Source organism: Sporobolomyces koalae (genome assembly GCF_050403365.1).
Source record: "Sporobolomyces koalae JCM15063 DNA, S_koalae_JCM15063T_v1_ctg1, whole genome shotgun sequence".
Taxonomy (NCBI): Eukaryota; Fungi; Basidiomycota; class Microbotryomycetes; order Sporidiobolales; family Sporidiobolaceae; genus Sporobolomyces; species Sporobolomyces koalae.
Genome location: NW_027481770.1, coordinates 1,390,406 through 1,407,473, shown reverse-complemented (window position 1 = coordinate 1,407,473; position 17,068 = coordinate 1,390,406). Strand labels below are relative to the sequence as shown.

Below are 17,068 nucleotides of genomic sequence, written 5' to 3'. Positions count from 1 at the left end.
ACTTTGCTACTTCGGCATCATCGCCTGAATATGCGCCAATCATCCGCATAGGCAGAATTCGCCGCTTCTGGCGCGTCTCGAGAGCATGTTGGAATTTCAGCTCCCATGGCACATGCACGTGCTCGGTCCGTAGCGATTATTGCGACGGCGTAAAGGTCCCACTTGGACTCGGCTTGTCACGGTCTGCGCGATTACCGAGATGCAAATTCTCGTGAGCGAGCGCTCCGCGCGCGCGCTCCGGCCGGCCGCCCGCTTCGTAATCGTTTCGGACCTCTCCTCGCCTCTGTACTCAAGTGAGATCACTTTACATGTCCAGCCATCGACCTCACTTTACGGCTGGCCCGCTCGCAGACTTCACAGCCTCATTCAATCTTACCGATCCTGAGGAAGACCGCGACGACCGCGACGACCGTGTCCCGCAGCACCTTGCCCAGCACCACCCTGACACTCCGCCACATGAATCTGCCATACCCTCTGCGCGCTTGGCAAGCTACGCGTCTCCTGGTGCGGACCGGCACCCTTCATCGCCACCGATGACGAGCGTTCGCGGCGCTCTCTCCTCGACTTCCACACAGCAAGCGGATGGAGTCACGATACCAGGAGGCTATGATTTCGAGCCGCAAGCATACGAAGGAGGTGCCGGTGGCAGTTCTAGCCGTCATGCTGGCACATTCCCTGCCGAGAGCGGGTCTCGTCCCCGGTTCGACCTGCCGCCATCACGGTCCATTACCGCGCGGGAATCTATTGAAGACAACGGCGCTGAGATACGTCAGACCAATCGAGCATCGCGACCAGGCCGACTTGACTGGAGAGCCCTAGTGTCGAGATTTGGACCAGCTGGCCGCGCGACAGACCGGAGCGACAGGAGCGCGACGCACGCGGGAGAAGAGCATCGCCTGCTGTTCAGCCACGACGATTCCGACGACACTGACGCGGACTACCACCGACGAGAGGCGGAATCATCCCTGTACCCTCCGCGCAATATCCACCTTCCTTTGCCGCCACGCCCACCGGCTTTCGCCACTGCGTCCACAGCCGCCGAGTCCGCCCCTGAATCTTCGTCGATGTCTATCCGGAACCCTGGAGGCAAAATTTATGGAGGAGGCGCGAAGAATGACGGAGTCTTCTCAAATCTTGCCGCAAAACCTGACGGTGCGGCAAACGTAGATTTCGTGGGAGATGGTCCAGACAAGGACGAGGTGCTGCCCGTGAGTGATGCGCTCATCCAAGCCTCGCAAGCGAACTGATCCCTGTCTTTCCATCACATTGTAGGCATATGAAGCTGCAGCGCTCGACTCGACACCTCCGTACTGGGAGACTACCGTCATCACTGCAGGCGGGTTCCTTGGTCCTGATGACATATGTGTGGATGGCATGCCAGTCGGCAATCTTTTCTCTTTCGCTTGGAATCTTCTCGTCAGCATGTCTTTCCAGTTCGTTGGTACGTGTCGAAGTCCCTGATGGTCGCCAATAGTCTCATGCCCTGCTGACTGTCTCCGATCAATTTGGATGTCTCAGGGTTCTTGCTCACATATCTGCTCCACACGACGCACGCCGCCAAGAATGGCTCTCGAGCAGGTCTCGGTATTACGCTCATTCAGCTAGGGGTGAGTCGACCATCACATTGGCATGCGCAAATGCGGCCCTCGAACATGCACGCTAATCTCTGTAAGCTACTATGTCCAGTTTTATCTGAAACAACATACAGACCATTCCGCCGATCCGGTTCCCGGGGGAGGCACTGTGCAAGACGATACGGCACTGAGCAGTGGCACGAAATCCAATCTTGAGAGCGTCAGATGGTCGTGGTGGGGTTCGACGGAGATTGAGGAGGTGGAATCCCCCTTACCGTCTTCTACGTTGGCTGCCGCGCTCGGCAACCTTCCGACACAAGCTTCGCAGGGTCTCTCGAGTATGCTCAATGCCAGTAATTCGCGCGTCGATCTGTCAGGAGGACCAAGCCTGATCGGCAATGGAGTCAGCGAAGCAGAGCTCAACTCGATGAGTATGGACACGAACGAGTGGATGAGCTTCGCGCTTGTGACTGTCGGGAGCTTTCTCCTCATTGGTGGATGCTTGAGTTACTGGAGGGCTGTCAGGCAAGTTGTCTCTGCTCATTTCCGATTCGCGAATGACCCATCCTGACTGGGACCTGTTCACCGTTGTCTAGATATGCCCGAGCACTGCGTCAGGGAACGGGTCCCGGTGCCGATGCTGAAAGTACGGTTGCATGAGTTTTGTGTGTATATCAGATGTTGTAAAATCCAGTTGTCTTTGATCCTATCGTCAGGCCTGGCTTTTTTGACTGTGACAGCTCACGTTTCCAGCCATTGAAGGGGAGATGCTAGATGAGGGCGCTGTTTCTAGGCCCGGCGTGTCGTAGTACTGGATCGTCGCTTCTTGCCAGCGGTTTTCTCTCTCTATCAATTTTGCGATGAGTAACAGTCTCGGACCAGGTGAATTGACTCCAGTGAGTGGATGGCCCTGCCACTGGTGCACCTGCCTCGCATGCTGTCTGACGCGCCCCACCTGGTCAAGATGCCCTCGCCTCCGCGCTCGTCGCCTACTCGCACGTCCGAACCTCAGCTATCAAGTGAAGCTATAGGTGATCATGAGATGGATGAGGATCCGGCTACCTCGCTCCAGGCTGAAGTCGATCTGAGGGAGCAAGACCAGGTCAGGCTCTAGCTCGTCGGAATCTGGGAGTCCGGCACTGCTGATAAAGCTTGTACTGGTGTATGCACACATCGTAGGATGCCACGGAAGCAAGCTCGGCGCCGGCAAACCCCCGCCGTTCCGCTCTCGTTCGGGACTCGAGCGCCGGCACCCGTCGTCGCGGCAGCGGCGCGGCTCATGCATTGACTGCCTTTGAACGAGAGCGACTTGACATCGAACGCAGGAACGCTTCTGGACCTGTGCGAAATGAGCGCGCCCGACACGGAGGAACGGAGCTGCATATCTGGGACAAAGTGCTTGACAAGAACGGCTACGTCGGCCAGCGTGAGTGACGCGAGCTGTTCTTGTCCCGAGTGCGATGTCTGACGGCCTTTATTGACCAAATCAGTCGCATTCGACCCATTTGAAGAGCGGCATAAGCCAGAAGCGTTCGAATCCGTTCAGGCCTCGTAGTTGCCTCGCGAGTCGCGAGCCCACGACGCGCTTTCTTAGACCGAGGTTCTTCGACCTCAATAGCTGACACTTGAGCCCTGTGCGAAGCTTTTCTCGGCAAAGGTGACGCCAGCCAAGATTCCCCTCGAGTGCCTGTACATTCGTTCCCCCATGCTTGCACAGCTCCGTTCACGGCTGCATTCTGCTCCAGTATATCCGCGATTCTGTACCGTCCCTGGTCACGTGATCTTCGAAAATTTAGGCTTTCTGTGTCTTGTGCAAAGGAAATTTTCAACCGCATTCCGATATTGCCGTCGTCTTGAAGACGACTAGAAAGGCCCATGCGCCGTTCGTGACTACTTTGGAACGGACCGCGAAATTTTTTGCATGGGTGCTGGCGCGCGCACGCGAGCGCCCGGGCCTCGTGAACCCCCATTGTTATTCTTCTCCCTTCTTCTTCTTCACCGTGAGTGCTGCAACGCAAGTTTGGGGTCGTACTAGCGCCTGCCTCCCGCCTTGCCGAATGCGGTCGTCTCATCATCACGCTACACAGTCATCAGTGCCTGTACTCTCCCACTCTGACCTCCTCGCTGGACCTCATGTAAGCGCGGCCACCAACTTGGTGGGGTCAGAGCACGTACAGGTGAGGATCCGTAATAGCAGCGGTAGGGTGTGCCTCCGGTAAGCGCGTGCTGGAGCTGATCGTATCTACTATTATGATTCTAGCCATCACGAGGCGCCCGCGCTCTCCTCTCCAGGATGATCAAGAAGATACCGCAGTCGGCCACTGCAACGTCTGTTTCACCCGCTGCGACGCTCTGCCCTGCAGCCGAGGCTATCGACTCTCGTTCGCCTAATCCAGCACTGGAAATCTCCGATGATTTGACAAACGGCATATCGCAGCGACTGTCTCGAGCTCTGAGCGGTATGGGAAGATCGATTACAGCCGGGACAGCCTCGCTCGACCTACTCGAAGTTCGAAGCGACGGATACGATCATCGGGAGTCTGTCAAGATGTCGCCGGTCTGGAAGGACTCGGCCAGTCACGCTACGCTTGCCGCGAATGACCTCGCGCTTGTCTCCATCACGCCGGAAATGCGATACTCTAAACCCCTTTGTGGAGCCGTGCTCGACGGCAAGTATCTCCTGATAGGTAAGCTGCGTAGCGGCCCAGCAGTTCAAGAGGCAAACTGAACGCTGAAATGTCGCACAGGCACTTCAACGAGCCTGGAATTTCTCCCAATGCCGCTCCCCGGCAGCTTCTCCACATATGGGTCAAACGGCAGTGGACGAGCTCAACTCAGAAGACCAGTCCCTCTGATCCGACAGACATCTTTTCGTGAGATGGCCATCCTAAGCGACAGGAGCAACATCCTCGTGGCGATTGCGGGCAAGAACGAGCATGTTCGAGGTGAGCCACCGCTAGCGTACCAGAACGGATGGATCGTATTGACGTTCTACCTATCTCTGTCGCAGTCTACGCCCTCGCCGAGATTCGGAGCTTGATCGAACAGAAGATGCGCAGCGTTGTTCGGAAGAACGGATACCCTTTCGACGAAGACACAGCTGGCCTGCGTAGTGACGAGTCTCCGAACTTGGCTCTCAACGCGGATCGAAGGTCGTCTCGAATCTCGCAGTCGATGATCGAGTCAAATGACCGCTCGCGGCGAGGCACTGGTGCGACGAATCTTATCAAACATACCAGTCTCCTGGCCGCCGATGTTGTCCATGACCCTCTCGATGCCAGTGAGTCCGAACCGCAATTTCGCGGTGCTCCGTGCTTGACTTTCGCAACAACTAACGGCTCAGACGCAGCTTCGCGTAGTCAGCTACAGCCACGCTCGTCACGGCGCCACAGTATGACTGAGTTGGCCAAGTTCTTGAGGGAGAGTGGACCAGAGGATCGGGTGGTGGAACTCGCGGCACGAGCCTCTTGCGATGTTGTAAGCATTCGCTGCTTCTTTATGTGTTTCGGCTGTCCATGCCGACTGACTGAGCGCTACACGCGTCTTCCAGAAACCTCAAAGCGCATCGATTCCTCTCTCGTTGGATCCAAGCTTAGGAATGCCTCGAATATCATTGGGAGGTCGTGTCAATTTGAGTCGTCTTCGTCACATGCGACGGCGCAGTGATCACCTCTTCGCGAGCTCCTCGACACAGTCAACTCCCCTGACTGTGCCCAGCGAGAACAATCGCATGCTGCATGCAATCCCCTCCCTTCTGACAACAACTTCACCAGCGATCGAAGGGACAAGCCATCTGGCGTCTCGCCCGCACGATCAGAGTAGCCCGCACGACAGCCGGTCAAAGGAGGGTACACAGATCCGAGTCGTCGCAGCCGATGTCAACGCGCGACAGAGTGCGCCCTCATGCCTGCAGGGGCCTGCTCCCCCGGCAATTTCTTCAGTGCGTTGATACATTCCACACGTACTGGTGGCTGGAACACAAAGTGGAGGTTCAAACGAGCACCGTTGACTGAAGCGTTTGCCCTGCATCAGAGCAACCGTCCCTCGGACTATTTCAAACTTGCACACACGCGCGGCGCTCGGCTCATTCGCGCCGTGGAGACGGATCAAAGGACCTACGTCGCAGTACTCTGTGGCGATGAAGGCGAAAGGATCGAGCTTTTCACCGTGCGCATCTTCCCAAACCTGGCGCTCTCATTTCAGTCCCGCAACAAGCTTACAATACTCGTCGTCCTTAGGGTGCTCGACTCGTTTCGCTAAGTCTGAACCGCACCTTCGTACTGCCAGAGACACCTCGTGACATCGAGCTCCAGCTCCAAGGCGACGATCTTGTCGACATCTACTTGATCTATGACGACAAGATTTTCGCGGTTGAACCAGACACGATCCGAGTCCGGGAGGTTGGTGTCGGTCGCCGGAGTCGCGCCTCTTCGCGCGAGAGGATCGGAGGGGAGAGACCCGGCCTAGGCCCGGTCCCAACGAGCGCTTATCCTTCGCGAACGGCTGTAGGCAGCTGCCTGAGTGATGTAGCAGAGGCGACGAACATCCTTTCAAGCGCAGACAGAAACGAGCTTGCGGTTCGAGCGGACTCCCTGCAAAATGGCCTTCGAATCGATGAATTCGCGGCGTCTGCTGTGGCTCTGAGGAACGGATCAACGTCACAGCAAAGTTGTTGTCCTCGAAGAGCTTCGCCAGCTCGAGCTCGTTACAGCACGTTCAGCCAACTCCCCTTCATACCCCCGCTCCCCTCGGGCGTGCTCTCCTCCTCGTGGACGATACCACCACTTTATTCGGATGTAATCGCTGGAGTAACAGACCAGAATCTCCCAGTTTCTCTCTCGGCACGCACCCCCGAATCTCCACGTACTGTCGACCGGCCGGAGCAATCCCTGCTGTCGCCCGTGTCCCTCCTTGACGGCGCTGCCCTTCGCGACAACGTTCGACCGGGCCTGTTCTTTGTGACTAGAAGTGACATCAGCACAGGCATCGTCACGAGGCACGGAAAAAGCAGTAAGCCCACAGGAAGCCCCCAAATTCGATAGCTTGTGTCGAAAGGACCGGCTGACTACTTGTTCCACGTGCTCGTTAGTCATGAAGAATCTGGTACGCTGGGTCCCGGCACAGCTAGATGTCAATGGCGATTCAGTTTTGACTGAGCACATCCAGCTGCTTGTGGTCGGAGGGAAAACCCTCCTGGTCAAGCTCAATTACAAGCAAGTCCAGGTCGCACCAATCGAGGACGCTTCGACAGCAGCAAGGAGCTCTTGTAATGCGACAGTCGTCGCCCCTGCCTCGCCTCAGACAGGCATCCGATTCCTCTCTACGCACCACGCCGATCGATATCAACAACTTCTCTTTGCCGAAACTGCAGGCCAGACATGGACTGTGCGATGCCTCACTCCTCGCGCCATCCCCTCTATGTGTACTCCCTGAGTGACGCACTCGAATGCATCTAGATTTTGAAAGACGGAACACCAGCAGTTTATTTGGCATGTGACCGATCATGATGACACATCCGTTGACCCGCATGTTCTTCTGTTCTTTTGACCGATGAAAGGGAAAACCGAGGAGAACGGACGCAAACTCAAGACAGCACAGACACATCTGTTTTATTGCAGAGATAATGATACTTCGGTTTTTAAATCACATGAGGCCTTTACAGTGTCGGCCCGATTCACGAGGCGCTACACATCTACTTGCTCGTCTTCGCCTTCTTCTTTGCGGGAGCAGATGCCTTGCCCGACTTTTTGCCTCCCTTCTACACAGGGGTGTCAACACCATGATATTCAGTGAAGAGTCTCTTGAACATGAAATACGGGGCAGTCTCACCTTGCCACCTTTGGACTGACGCGTCTTCGCAGAGTCATCCGAGTGAATCTCGAGATCTTCATCTTCGTCCTGTTCCTCCTCGTCGTCTTGATCCTCATCGTCAGCGGTAGTCTTGGACTTGGTCGACTTCTTCGCAGCACGCGCGGTCTTCTTCGGCGCCTTCTATCGAGTCCACCCAAATTAGCTGTTGCCAAAGCGTGGCAAAATAGACCGGAGCTGAGTTGCACGAACCTTGGATCCTTTCTCCTCTTCGAAATCGTCATCGTCTTCCTCCACCTCGTCACCATCTTGTTCGTCCTTTTCGTTTTCCTCCTCCTCGTCATCGTCCTCTTCCTCGTCTTCGGTTATCTTCTTGGCGCGGTCGGCTGCACCACGACGAGGGTTCTTGCGTGTGCCTTGCGCGGGCTCCTTGCGCTTAGCCGGGACTGTCTTCTTGCCGTTCGCCTGCGATTGTGACGTCAGCTTACATATTCCTTGAGCCGAGGCTGGAATACAGGGTCGAACCTTGGCTGCGCCTTTCTTTCCGCCTTCCGACTGCTTCTCACGAGCCGTCTTCTCGTCAGCTTCTTTTTCCGAGGAACTTTGGTCATCCTTGTCTTCTTCCTTGTCGGCCTTCTCATCCTTTTCGGCCTTGTCGCCCTCGTCGGCGTTGTTGTCGTCGTCAGGCTTTGACGACTTCGCCTTTGCGTCCTTCGCCTTGGCCTCGTTCTTGGCCTCAGCCTCTTTGTTGGTCGAAACCTCGTTGCCGTCCCTAGCCGCCTCCTCCTTGGCCTTCGAAGTCTTGTCGCCGGTAGTACCCTCGTCGACATCGTTGAGTTCGTGCGCCAATTTGATCGCTTTGTTCTATCGACCGTGCGGCAGACATCAGCGACCTCTGCATTCAGCGTTGCTCCAGACACAACCAGGAGACCTACCCCGGAGCTCGCTTTCAGCTCGACCGCAGGGTCCTCTTCCGCTGCAGTGATTGTCCAGGCAGGCGATCGCAGGACCGTCAGCAGCCGAATCGAGAAGGCGGGCTCAGACACCACTCACTGCCTTTCCTGGAGACTTCCTTGCCGCCCTTGGTTTGGATCGTGTCGTGCTCGGGCACGACAGCTTCAACCGTGCCGGTCGGTTGTCCTCCACCGTAATTCCAGCTGCGAGGGAAAGGGGGGAATGGACAAGCCGCAATTTCAGCGGAAGTTCTCGCTGGAATCACATGAGCATATGCGCAATGAAGAGCTGGTATCCAGCTCGACGGAGAGTACCCAGCTGTCCCGCCGGTGTGCTACGGCGGTGCGCTCAGACGGCCGGCATCGGCGATGTGGGATGCGATCGGGTGGGGGACCCGCGCTCATGCATTTCGGAGAAAGACTCACGAAACTTCCTGTCCTTCCTTGAGGTCCGATGCTTTCGTCATGCTGTGTATAGTCTGATAGGTGAGAGAAGCGGTAGTAGTGATAGAGAGAAAGGAGAAGTATGACGGGAAGGGGGAACCGCGAGCTGTCGCGAACCATCGCCGTCTACAGTCTCCGCTCTATCGTAATGACGACATGATTTCAATTTTTTGATCGCGCGCGCTATTCCTCTTTCGAAGGAAACTGCAGAAACTGATTGCAAGACATAACACACTACGGCGAGACAGAGGAGGGAGGATCAAGAATATCGAGTCAAAGCAACATCGCAAGGGAGAGTCCAGCATGCGGTTGACCCAAAGAGTCGAAAGGCCCCGCACCGTCGCAGTACTTCAATCCCCGGTCGTACTGCTTTTGACAGCAGAGTCGCGAAAGATTGAATGATGCGGCGACGGTTGGTGGAAGGACTCTCCAAATCAGGACTCTTCAGATGCTGCAGCGGTAAAGACACGTGCTCCTTCTCGCCCGCGCCTCACCCCGCACCCTTTCCCTGTCGGACTCTTGCACCAATCCCGCCCAAGAACTCCAAAGGAGCTCTTGTTGACGAGGAGCAGGACAATCATCCAAAACAGACAAAGTTGATGCGAGGCGGAACGAGGCGCGAGGTGCAGAGAAGGAAAGTAAATCTTCCACGAACGTAACGGTTGATCGCCATCCATAGGCCCTCACGAAGAGGTGGCGAAGAACCTGACTGCCATGGTGTGACGGAGGTGCAAGAGGAAGCGGGTCGAGGGGAAAAAGCGAAACAGGCTGGCAGGAATCGGAGCTTGCGCAGGAAACGCGGCTATGTGGACCATATGAATGGCTAATCGGTGTTGTTCATCGTCGGCGAAGGGCCAAAACCGGAGACCAGAGCGTACAATCGCGACGCGTGGGCTGAAGGACGGAAAAAAGGGCAGGGCGCTCAGCCTTTCGGCCGTTCGGATTGCGACTACCCGGAGAGCTCGAGATGTTCAAGGAGAGAGCGAAGAAGAAGCTAGCTCGGCGTCGAGGTCGGCAAATGCGAAGAAGGGTTGGAGCGAGAAAACGAAGGAGTGAAAGAGAGAGACGACCGTCGAGCGAACAATTTTCGAAACATCGCCTCGCCGCATTTCACATACATTCTGCCTTTGGTTTCATCCTCGATTCGCCAGCGCTTCAGGATGCTACAGCGAACGTATGCCCGAACAGGAGTCGGGCGCGCAAGCAATCCGATTCTCCTGGCGAGACGAACATTCGCAACGGCCAATTCAGGCTTGTACACTGGCGAGGCACCATACGACACGCTGGTAATTGGAGGCGGGCATGCTGGCTGCGAAGCGGCGGCCGCAGCTGCCAGGGCCGGTGCAAAGACCATGTTGATCACTCAACGTCTGGACACCATTGGAGGTGAGGGCTTGTCTGGAGCGCCTATGCCGTCCTTCACGAGGTCCAGGTCTTGACTGATATTCCACTCCACGAACCTGCTGCAGAGATGAGTTGCAACCCGAGTTTTGGCGGTGAGTCGACCTCGCTCAAATACGCACGCCGGCAGAGGACCCCATGCTCAATTCGTATGACCCAGGCATCGGCAAGGGGACCCTTGTCAGAGAAATTGATGCCCTCGATGGGCTCTGCGGCAAGGTCTGTGGTAAGTGCGGTGCTTTGCCTCACGACGGGAAAGTGGCGAAAATAACACTACTTCCTGATAATCTCATGCGCAGACAAAGCCGGTATACAGTTCCATGTCTTGAACAAGTCGAAGGGACCTGCAGTCTACGTGAGCTCGATCGCTCATTTGCAGAACAGTTCTGGCAAAGCTGAGCAGATAGAGACAATCGATAGGGTTACCGAGCGCAAATCGACCGCAAGCTGTACAAGGCAGAGATGCAGCGCCTTCTCAGTACAGAGTTCCCGAATCTGCAAGTGAGGAGAGCCAGTGTGGAGGACATAGTTTTATCGGATCCGGTGGAAGGCGAAACAGGCAGAAGAGTGGTCGGACTGCGTGTTGGTGGGTTCTTCGCCCTTATTGTCGCAGCGGCGGGGTGACAGGCGCTGAGCTTGATACAGTCCGTTCACAGACAACGGCGAGATCATTGCGTGCAAAAGCATCGTCATCTCGACCGGAACTTTTCTCGGCGGCGAAACGCATATCGGTATGGAGACAACCCCGTTCGGGCGAATAGGAGAACCAGCGGCGTTTTCGCTGTCCAGGTCGTTACGGACAGCTGGATTTGAGCTGGGACGACTCAAAACCGGAACTCCCCCTCGTCTACGCAAAGACAGCATCCAGTTCAAGGGTCTCGCTGTGCAAGAAGGAGATATGCCAGCGAAGCCTTTCAGCTTCCTGACGGATAAAGTCGACAACGAAGTAGGTGGATGCTGTCGGCAAAGACGGGCTCGCCTAGACTGGCATTGATTTCCGTTTTCTGGGCGATACAGGACAATCAAGTGCGATGTTACCAGACAGCAACGAATCCCGAATCGCATGCAATCGTCAAATCCAATATACACAAGTCGGTACACGTCCGAGAGACTGTTAAAGGTAAGCTAGAATGACCGGCAGTCGGACCGGTGCCTAAAATATGACTGTTATCTTTCGCAGGCCCACGATACTGTCCGTCGATCGAGTCCAAGGTGCTCAGGTTTGGGGATAAGCTCAGTCATACCGTCTGGCTCGAACCCGAAGGTTACGATTCGGGTGAGTACTCGAAGAGGTCAAGCTCATTGCAAGTGTCGATTCTGACCTTGCCAAATTGCCTGTCTAGACCTCATCTATCCGAATGGAATCTCCATAACACTTCCAGCTGAGAACCAGCTCGAGCTCCTACGCACTATTCCTGGACTGGAGAACGTCGAGATGGTTCAGCCTGGTTATGGCGTTGAGTACGATCACATCGACCCCCGAGAATTGAAACGTACGTTTCAAGATGTCCTTCTACTAGTACGTTCAAGACCTAACACAATCGCATGGGTCGATACGCAGACACACTCGAGACGAAGAGGATCGCAGTAAGTCGTATGATCTCGCTACGCACAGATTGTTGCAAGAACTGATTGTCTCTCCTGTGTCTTGTTAGGGACTCTTTCTCGCAGGACAGATCAACGGGACTACCGGGTACGAGGAGGCCGCTGCACAAGGAGTCCTTGCTGGGATCAACGCGGGCCGTTCAGCACTTGCGCAGGAGGAGCTAATCTTGTCGCGGGCGGATGGTTTTATTGGCGTCCTCGTCGATGATCTCGTGACGAAAGGGGTCAACGAGCCATGTGAGCGTTTCCTGCATACCCTTGACCGCGCAACGACTCAAAACTCGGAACGACACAGATCGCATGTTTACTTCGAGATCGGAGTACCGTGTGTCCTTGCGGGCGGACAACGCCGATCTGCGTTTGACGGAGAAAGGACGCCGAGTAGGCGTCGTGGGAGACAGGAGATGGAGCGCTTTCCTGAGCACGAGAGCCGCTATTGAGCAGGGAATCGAGCGCCTAGAGGACTGGAAGATGGCACCAGAATGGTGGGGATCAAGGGGATTCGAAGTGCGCAGAGACGGCCAATTGCGCAGGTATGTCCCGACTGCCGCACAGAGCGGCTCGAGCGTCGACTGACCTCCTGCTAAATGACAGTGCTTTCGATCTCTTGCACTACAAGGGAGTTACCACCGCTTCGCTAGTCGACCACGTCCCATTCCTGTCTACGATCGAGCCGAAAATCCTGGACCGTATTGGCATTGCCGGCAAGTACAAGCAACACATCCTCCGCCAGGCGCACGATATCGCGCTGTTCGAGCGCGACGAGAACCTCGTAATAGACTCGCGTGTCGATTACGATGCACTCCCAGGCATGAGCCACGAAGTGCGGCAAAGGCTGAAAGATGCTCGCCCACAGACCCTTGTATGTCAACCAGAGTCTCTGCTACATCTCCCTCAACCCATGCCTAACGTTCAGACGTTCACGTTCTCGGTCCTGATCGATAGGGCCAGGCAAAGCGGCTTGAAGGTGTCACCCCGGCAAGTCTCGCTACGCTGATGAAGTACGTTCGGAACGGGGCAATGCGCCGAGCTGAACTTGCGGCCTCAGCTTCGGTACCACCCCGTGACGTCGCTATACTCCGATGACTGGATTTATACAATCAAAGGCGGTGGTGACAGGTAGAACGCCAACCTGTTCCTGTTCAGCAACGTGACATTATTATGTCGTCTCGACTTGGGACACGGTCGAAAAGGTCGGGCGAGATTTTATGATGAAATCACCCTGATAGATACGAGTACGCGTGCGAGATGGGACTCGATGCACTGTGAAGGTGTTGTCGCGCGCGCGGACCCACGGAATGAATTAAGGTTCGTGCGAGAACTGTTGCAGCACGACGCCGCGAGTTTGGCCACGACTTGGCGTCCGATTCTCTCTCGCTCCGCCGTCGTCCCGTCTCCTGATCGCGTCAGCACGAGACTTGCAGCCTTCCGGTTCAACGAATCTCTGCACTCGCTAGGACTCAAGCGGTCCCACGTCCCCCCTCGCCATTGACAGGTCAGTCGTCGACTCCCATTCTTCCCGCTTCGAACACGCCTCGCGCCGCTTTCGGACGAGGCCTCCTCGTCGGAATCACGAAGCTGATGCACATTCGGTCCTGCTCACCCGCGTGTCAATCGCTCGGCATGTCGCTCCTTCCTTGCCGTCGTGTTCATCGATTCGGGTCTCCCTTCCAACCCGCAGTTCGAGAGCACTCCATTCATCCGCTCTGCCGATTCTCTCACGCTCGCTGTCACATCGCGTAGGCTTGCTCGCGTGCCTCTCTACTTGGCAATCAGGAAATTCCGCCCGCTGACGACGAACTGCTCAGCACAGCCGAAACCAGCAACGTCTTGACTGCGATCTTCCCCGTCCCCGTTCCTGCCGCACGGAGTCCGATTTCGCCACCTAGCTTGCGCGTGTAGCCGTCCCCAGCAAACCAGTCTTCCAAAAGAAAATCGTCCGGTCCGATCTCGCCCCTTCGGCATCGCCCACCCACGCTCCCCTCTTTCCCCCGCGTGCTCTCGGGCCACCTCGATCTCCCAACGAGCAGCTGTCATCGGCCGTCCGATATATACTCATACCCAAACACACCTCGAATCTTCGAAATGCAAAATATAGCAGTCCCCGACTTCGACGCATTGAAGCGTACCTTCGAGGCCGGGAATCCGAGCGCTGGAAACGGTGCACCTGTTCCTGGCGCGAACGGCGTCAACTCGAACGGCCCTCCGTTCCAAGAGACGTACGCGACTGGCTACGGCCCTCAGAACGGAGGCTTGTACCCTGGGGGTCCCTTTGTTCCAAACTCATCCTCGAACGGCAGCGGCCCCATCGCTTCGAATGGCGCTATACCTTTGGCGTCTGGCGCTGTCTCCCAAGGTCCCAACAGGGCGTTCTCTCCATCCTCGACTTCACCCTTCTTAAGCGGTGCAAACTCGCCAAGCAACGGTGCACAGCTCGCTAATTTCGGCTCGCCTTCGTCAGTACCGGCGGGACTCCCACACAACGTCAACGGTGGCATGGGCCCTGGTGAGTTGCGCTGTCGTCGCATACAGTCAGTTGCTTCACTAATGCGATCGGTCCTGTCCTCCCACTGCTCCAGGCGGTCCCTTTCCCCATGCCCCAAGCGGCTTCAACGGACTCACGCCTATGTCACCTTTCATGGGAATGCTGAGTCCCATGGTTGGCAGTCCTCAAATAGGCGCCAACAGTTTTGGAATGGGCTACCCGATCTCGGGACAGGGCCATCAGGGCGGAATGGCTGGCCTGAGTGCGACACAGACCCCTACAGTGAGTTTTCCGCACCGTGCGCGGCTTTGTCAATCCGGAATCCCCTCGCTGATCTGCGCGAGCTCATTTACCATCAGGGACGCACGGTTTACGTCGGGAATCTCCCTTCTGATGCTTCGGTCGATGAGCTCCTCTCACAAGTCCGATTTGGCCCTATTGAGAACATCCGAATTCTGCCCGAGAAGTCATGCGCCTTCATCTCGTTCTTGGACCCAACTACGGCAGCGGCGTTCCATTCCGACGCGCTCATGCGCAAGATCCGCCTGCACGACCACGACTTGAAGATTGGCTGGGGCAAACCAAGTGCTGTCTCCGCCAATGTGCTCGCAGCAGTACAGCAGAGCGGCGCTACTAGGAACGTGTATATCGGCCAACTTGACGAGTCTGTGACGGAACAAACCCTGCGCGATGATCTCTCCAGATTCGGTCCTATCGACCAAGTCAAGATTGTCCGAGGTATATTGAACAATTTGTCTCGTGCACCTGTCTCGCCCTCTTCTGATGCTGTTTTGACCCGCATGCAGACAAGAACATCGGCTTCGTGCACTTCCTTTCGATCGCGACTGCAATCAAGGTCGTTCAGAACCTTCCCGGGGAGCCCGATTACGTTGGACGACGGGTCGCATACGGCAAAGATCGCACCGCCTATGTCCCCAAGAACCAGCACCAGCAACAGCAACACAACATGGCTGCTGCCGCGATGGGCTCAATGGCCGCCAACTATGGGGGCTTCGGTGGTGGACTCGGGTTCGGCTCGCCCGCAATGGGTGCATTCGACGGTTCTTTTGGTCAGTCGTCCTGCTCGGAGTCGATTCGGTCGCGAAACACCACAGACTGACGAGAGCTTGGCATTGGCTCTGTAAGGCCAGAACGGGGATCCTAACGCACAGCCCGGAAACCGCACGGTGTACCTCGGCGTGAGTTGCGTCGTATCCATCACTGTGCACTCTCGGCCTGACTCGTTGCTCGACTTGCCAGAACATCCACCCTGAGGTCACAACCGAAGAGATTTGCAACATTATCCGCGGTGGTATTCTGCAGCAGATCCGCTACATCCCTGACAAACACATCGTACGTTTCCTTCATTCTCGCGTTTCCAACTGCGCAGTGACATAGCGCTGACACCATATGGCGGACTTTTTAGTGCTTCGTGACTTTCGTCGACCCTCATTGCGCCCTAGCCTTCTTCCAGGCTGCTTCGTTCCAAGGCATCGCGTTGCACAACCGCCGGCTCAAGGTTGGCTGGGTGAGAAGACTTCTTGGAAGTTCCGTACGATCTGAGAATAGAATCCTGATCGATCGGGGCTCTTTGATGACAGGGCAAACCTTCTGGTCCAACTTCCCCCGGAATCGCGATGGTCGTACAGGCTGGAGGTTCTCGCAATGTCTACGTTGGCAACATTGAGGACGACGCACGGTACACTGACGAGAAGCTGCGCCAAGACTTCGGAGAATATGGCGACATCGAGCTCATCAACTCGCTCAAGGAAAAACAATGCTGCTTCGTCAACTTCACCAATATCACGAATGCTGTGCGAGGTGTTTCCTTTCTTCTTTCAGTTGGAACTCAGAGCTGACACGCTCCTGTCTCCTCTCCAGATCAAAGCCATCGAGGGGATCAAGCAACATCCCGATTACCAGGATCTCAAAATCTCGTACGGCAAAGACCGGTAAGCAATTTATGCAGCGTTACAACCACCCATGTGTTCAAGCATGCGAATTGACCAATACCGTTACCTTCTCTCGGATAGATGTGGCGGCGCACCGCGCGCCTTCAGAGGGTTTGACCTGCGGAACCAACAGCGTCCTCCTCCCTCGCAGCCGGAGAACGGACATGGACATGCGGACTTCCCTCGCAGCCCCTTTACCGATGCCATGTCGTTCCCTGGCTCACCCAATCCAGAGGCGATTGATGGCGAAGCCGGCCAAGTACCTCCTATGCCTGACATCGGCGCCCTCGTTTTGGATGAAGAAGCAGCAGCCAATGGACAGACGCACGCCTAGATCGCAACACGTCTCCAATACTCGGTCATCGCGATCACGCAAGTTGGAACCCCTATCATTCCTAGAAGCCACCCTTCCCTCTCCTTGTCTCTCAACATTCGTTGCCTTGTCCCGACATGTTGAATTTACAGCCCATTCCGTCTTCGCCTTTCCGATCTAGTCCTTTGGTTTTTCGTTGTTCTCGGCTCGCCTTCAGTCATACCCTCCTTTCGCTTCTCACGCGCATTGGACTTCATTCAAACCCCAGCATTTCTTCAACATCGCTCGCAATTCTTTCTTGCCCTTCCTTCCGTGCCTTGTTCCCGCTTCTTAGATGTCTTTCAGTTCCTCTTCTCTAGCTTTTCACTGCTCAGCGGTGTGCTTTCTTGATTTCGTAGATGTCTTTTCTTCCACTGAGCTTCGCAGCGTTTTCGCGACAACTCTCCACACTCTCGCGCTGCGCTGAGCGATCCATACAATATACTTGCGAGATCGAGGCAGATACAGAACAAGTTCACCGAGTCACTCGCGCG

General features: G+C 55.9%; 6 protein-coding genes across 6 annotated transcripts; 5 read left to right on the top strand and 1 right to left on the bottom strand.

The window, feature by feature from the left end:
- Positions 1-308: 308 nt before the first annotated feature.
- On the top strand, positions 309-2,234 carry BSD2 (Bsd2p; the record flags this gene model as incomplete). The annotated part of the gene is made up of 5 exons (XM_076675604.1): positions 309-1,208; positions 1,273-1,441; positions 1,519-1,607; positions 1,687-2,099; positions 2,171-2,234. The coding sequence occupies 5 exons, from the start codon at positions 309-311 to the stop codon at positions 2,232-2,234; spliced, it is 1,635 nt and encodes a 544-aa protein (XP_076537688.1).
- A 274-nt stretch (positions 2,235-2,508) lies between these two features.
- Positions 2,509-3,129, top strand: JCM15063_003682 (uncharacterized protein; the record flags this gene model as incomplete). The annotated part of the gene is made up of 3 exons (XM_076675603.1): positions 2,509-2,676; positions 2,754-3,000; positions 3,065-3,129. 3 exons carry the CDS (start codon positions 2,509-2,511, stop codon positions 3,127-3,129), a joined length of 480 nt encoding a protein of 159 aa, XP_076537687.1.
- Positions 3,130-3,867: 738 nt separating this feature from the next.
- On the top strand, positions 3,868-7,007 carry JCM15063_003681 (uncharacterized protein; the record flags this gene model as incomplete). The annotated part of the gene is made up of 7 exons (XM_076675602.1): positions 3,868-4,261; positions 4,322-4,519; positions 4,585-4,854; positions 4,918-5,051; positions 5,607-5,741; positions 5,813-6,584; positions 6,664-7,007. 7 exons carry the CDS (start codon positions 3,868-3,870, stop codon positions 7,005-7,007), a joined length of 2,247 nt encoding a protein of 748 aa, XP_076537686.1.
- A 259-nt stretch (positions 7,008-7,266) lies between these two features.
- JCM15063_003680 (DUF2945 domain-containing protein) lies at positions 7,267-8,802 on the bottom strand (the record flags this gene model as incomplete). Its single annotated transcript, XM_076675601.1, has 6 exons — positions 7,267-7,332; positions 7,404-7,565; positions 7,635-8,246; positions 8,318-8,358; positions 8,436-8,539; positions 8,762-8,802. The coding sequence occupies 6 exons, from the start codon at positions 8,800-8,802 to the stop codon at positions 7,267-7,269; spliced, it is 1,026 nt and encodes a 341-aa protein (XP_076537685.1).
- Positions 8,803-9,939: 1,137 nt separating this feature from the next.
- MTO1 (tRNA modification protein MTO1) lies at positions 9,940-12,871 on the top strand (the record flags this gene model as incomplete). The annotated part of the gene is made up of 14 exons (XM_076675600.1): positions 9,940-10,165; positions 10,249-10,275; positions 10,341-10,406; positions 10,480-10,535; positions 10,601-10,766; positions 10,837-11,126; positions 11,198-11,300; positions 11,361-11,456; positions 11,524-11,673; positions 11,742-11,767; positions 11,836-12,022; positions 12,081-12,318; positions 12,380-12,647; positions 12,731-12,871. 14 exons carry the CDS (start codon positions 9,940-9,942, stop codon positions 12,869-12,871), a joined length of 2,040 nt encoding a protein of 679 aa, XP_076537684.1.
- A 999-nt stretch (positions 12,872-13,870) lies between these two features.
- Positions 13,871-16,556, top strand: JCM15063_003678 (uncharacterized protein; the record flags this gene model as incomplete). Its single annotated transcript, XM_076675599.1, has 10 exons — positions 13,871-14,291; positions 14,365-14,552; positions 14,630-15,008; positions 15,077-15,340; positions 15,417-15,469; positions 15,531-15,623; positions 15,697-15,798; positions 15,872-16,084; positions 16,152-16,222; positions 16,304-16,556. The coding sequence occupies 10 exons, from the start codon at positions 13,871-13,873 to the stop codon at positions 16,554-16,556; spliced, it is 2,037 nt and encodes a 678-aa protein (XP_076537683.1).
- Positions 16,557-17,068: the final 512 nt, after the last annotated feature.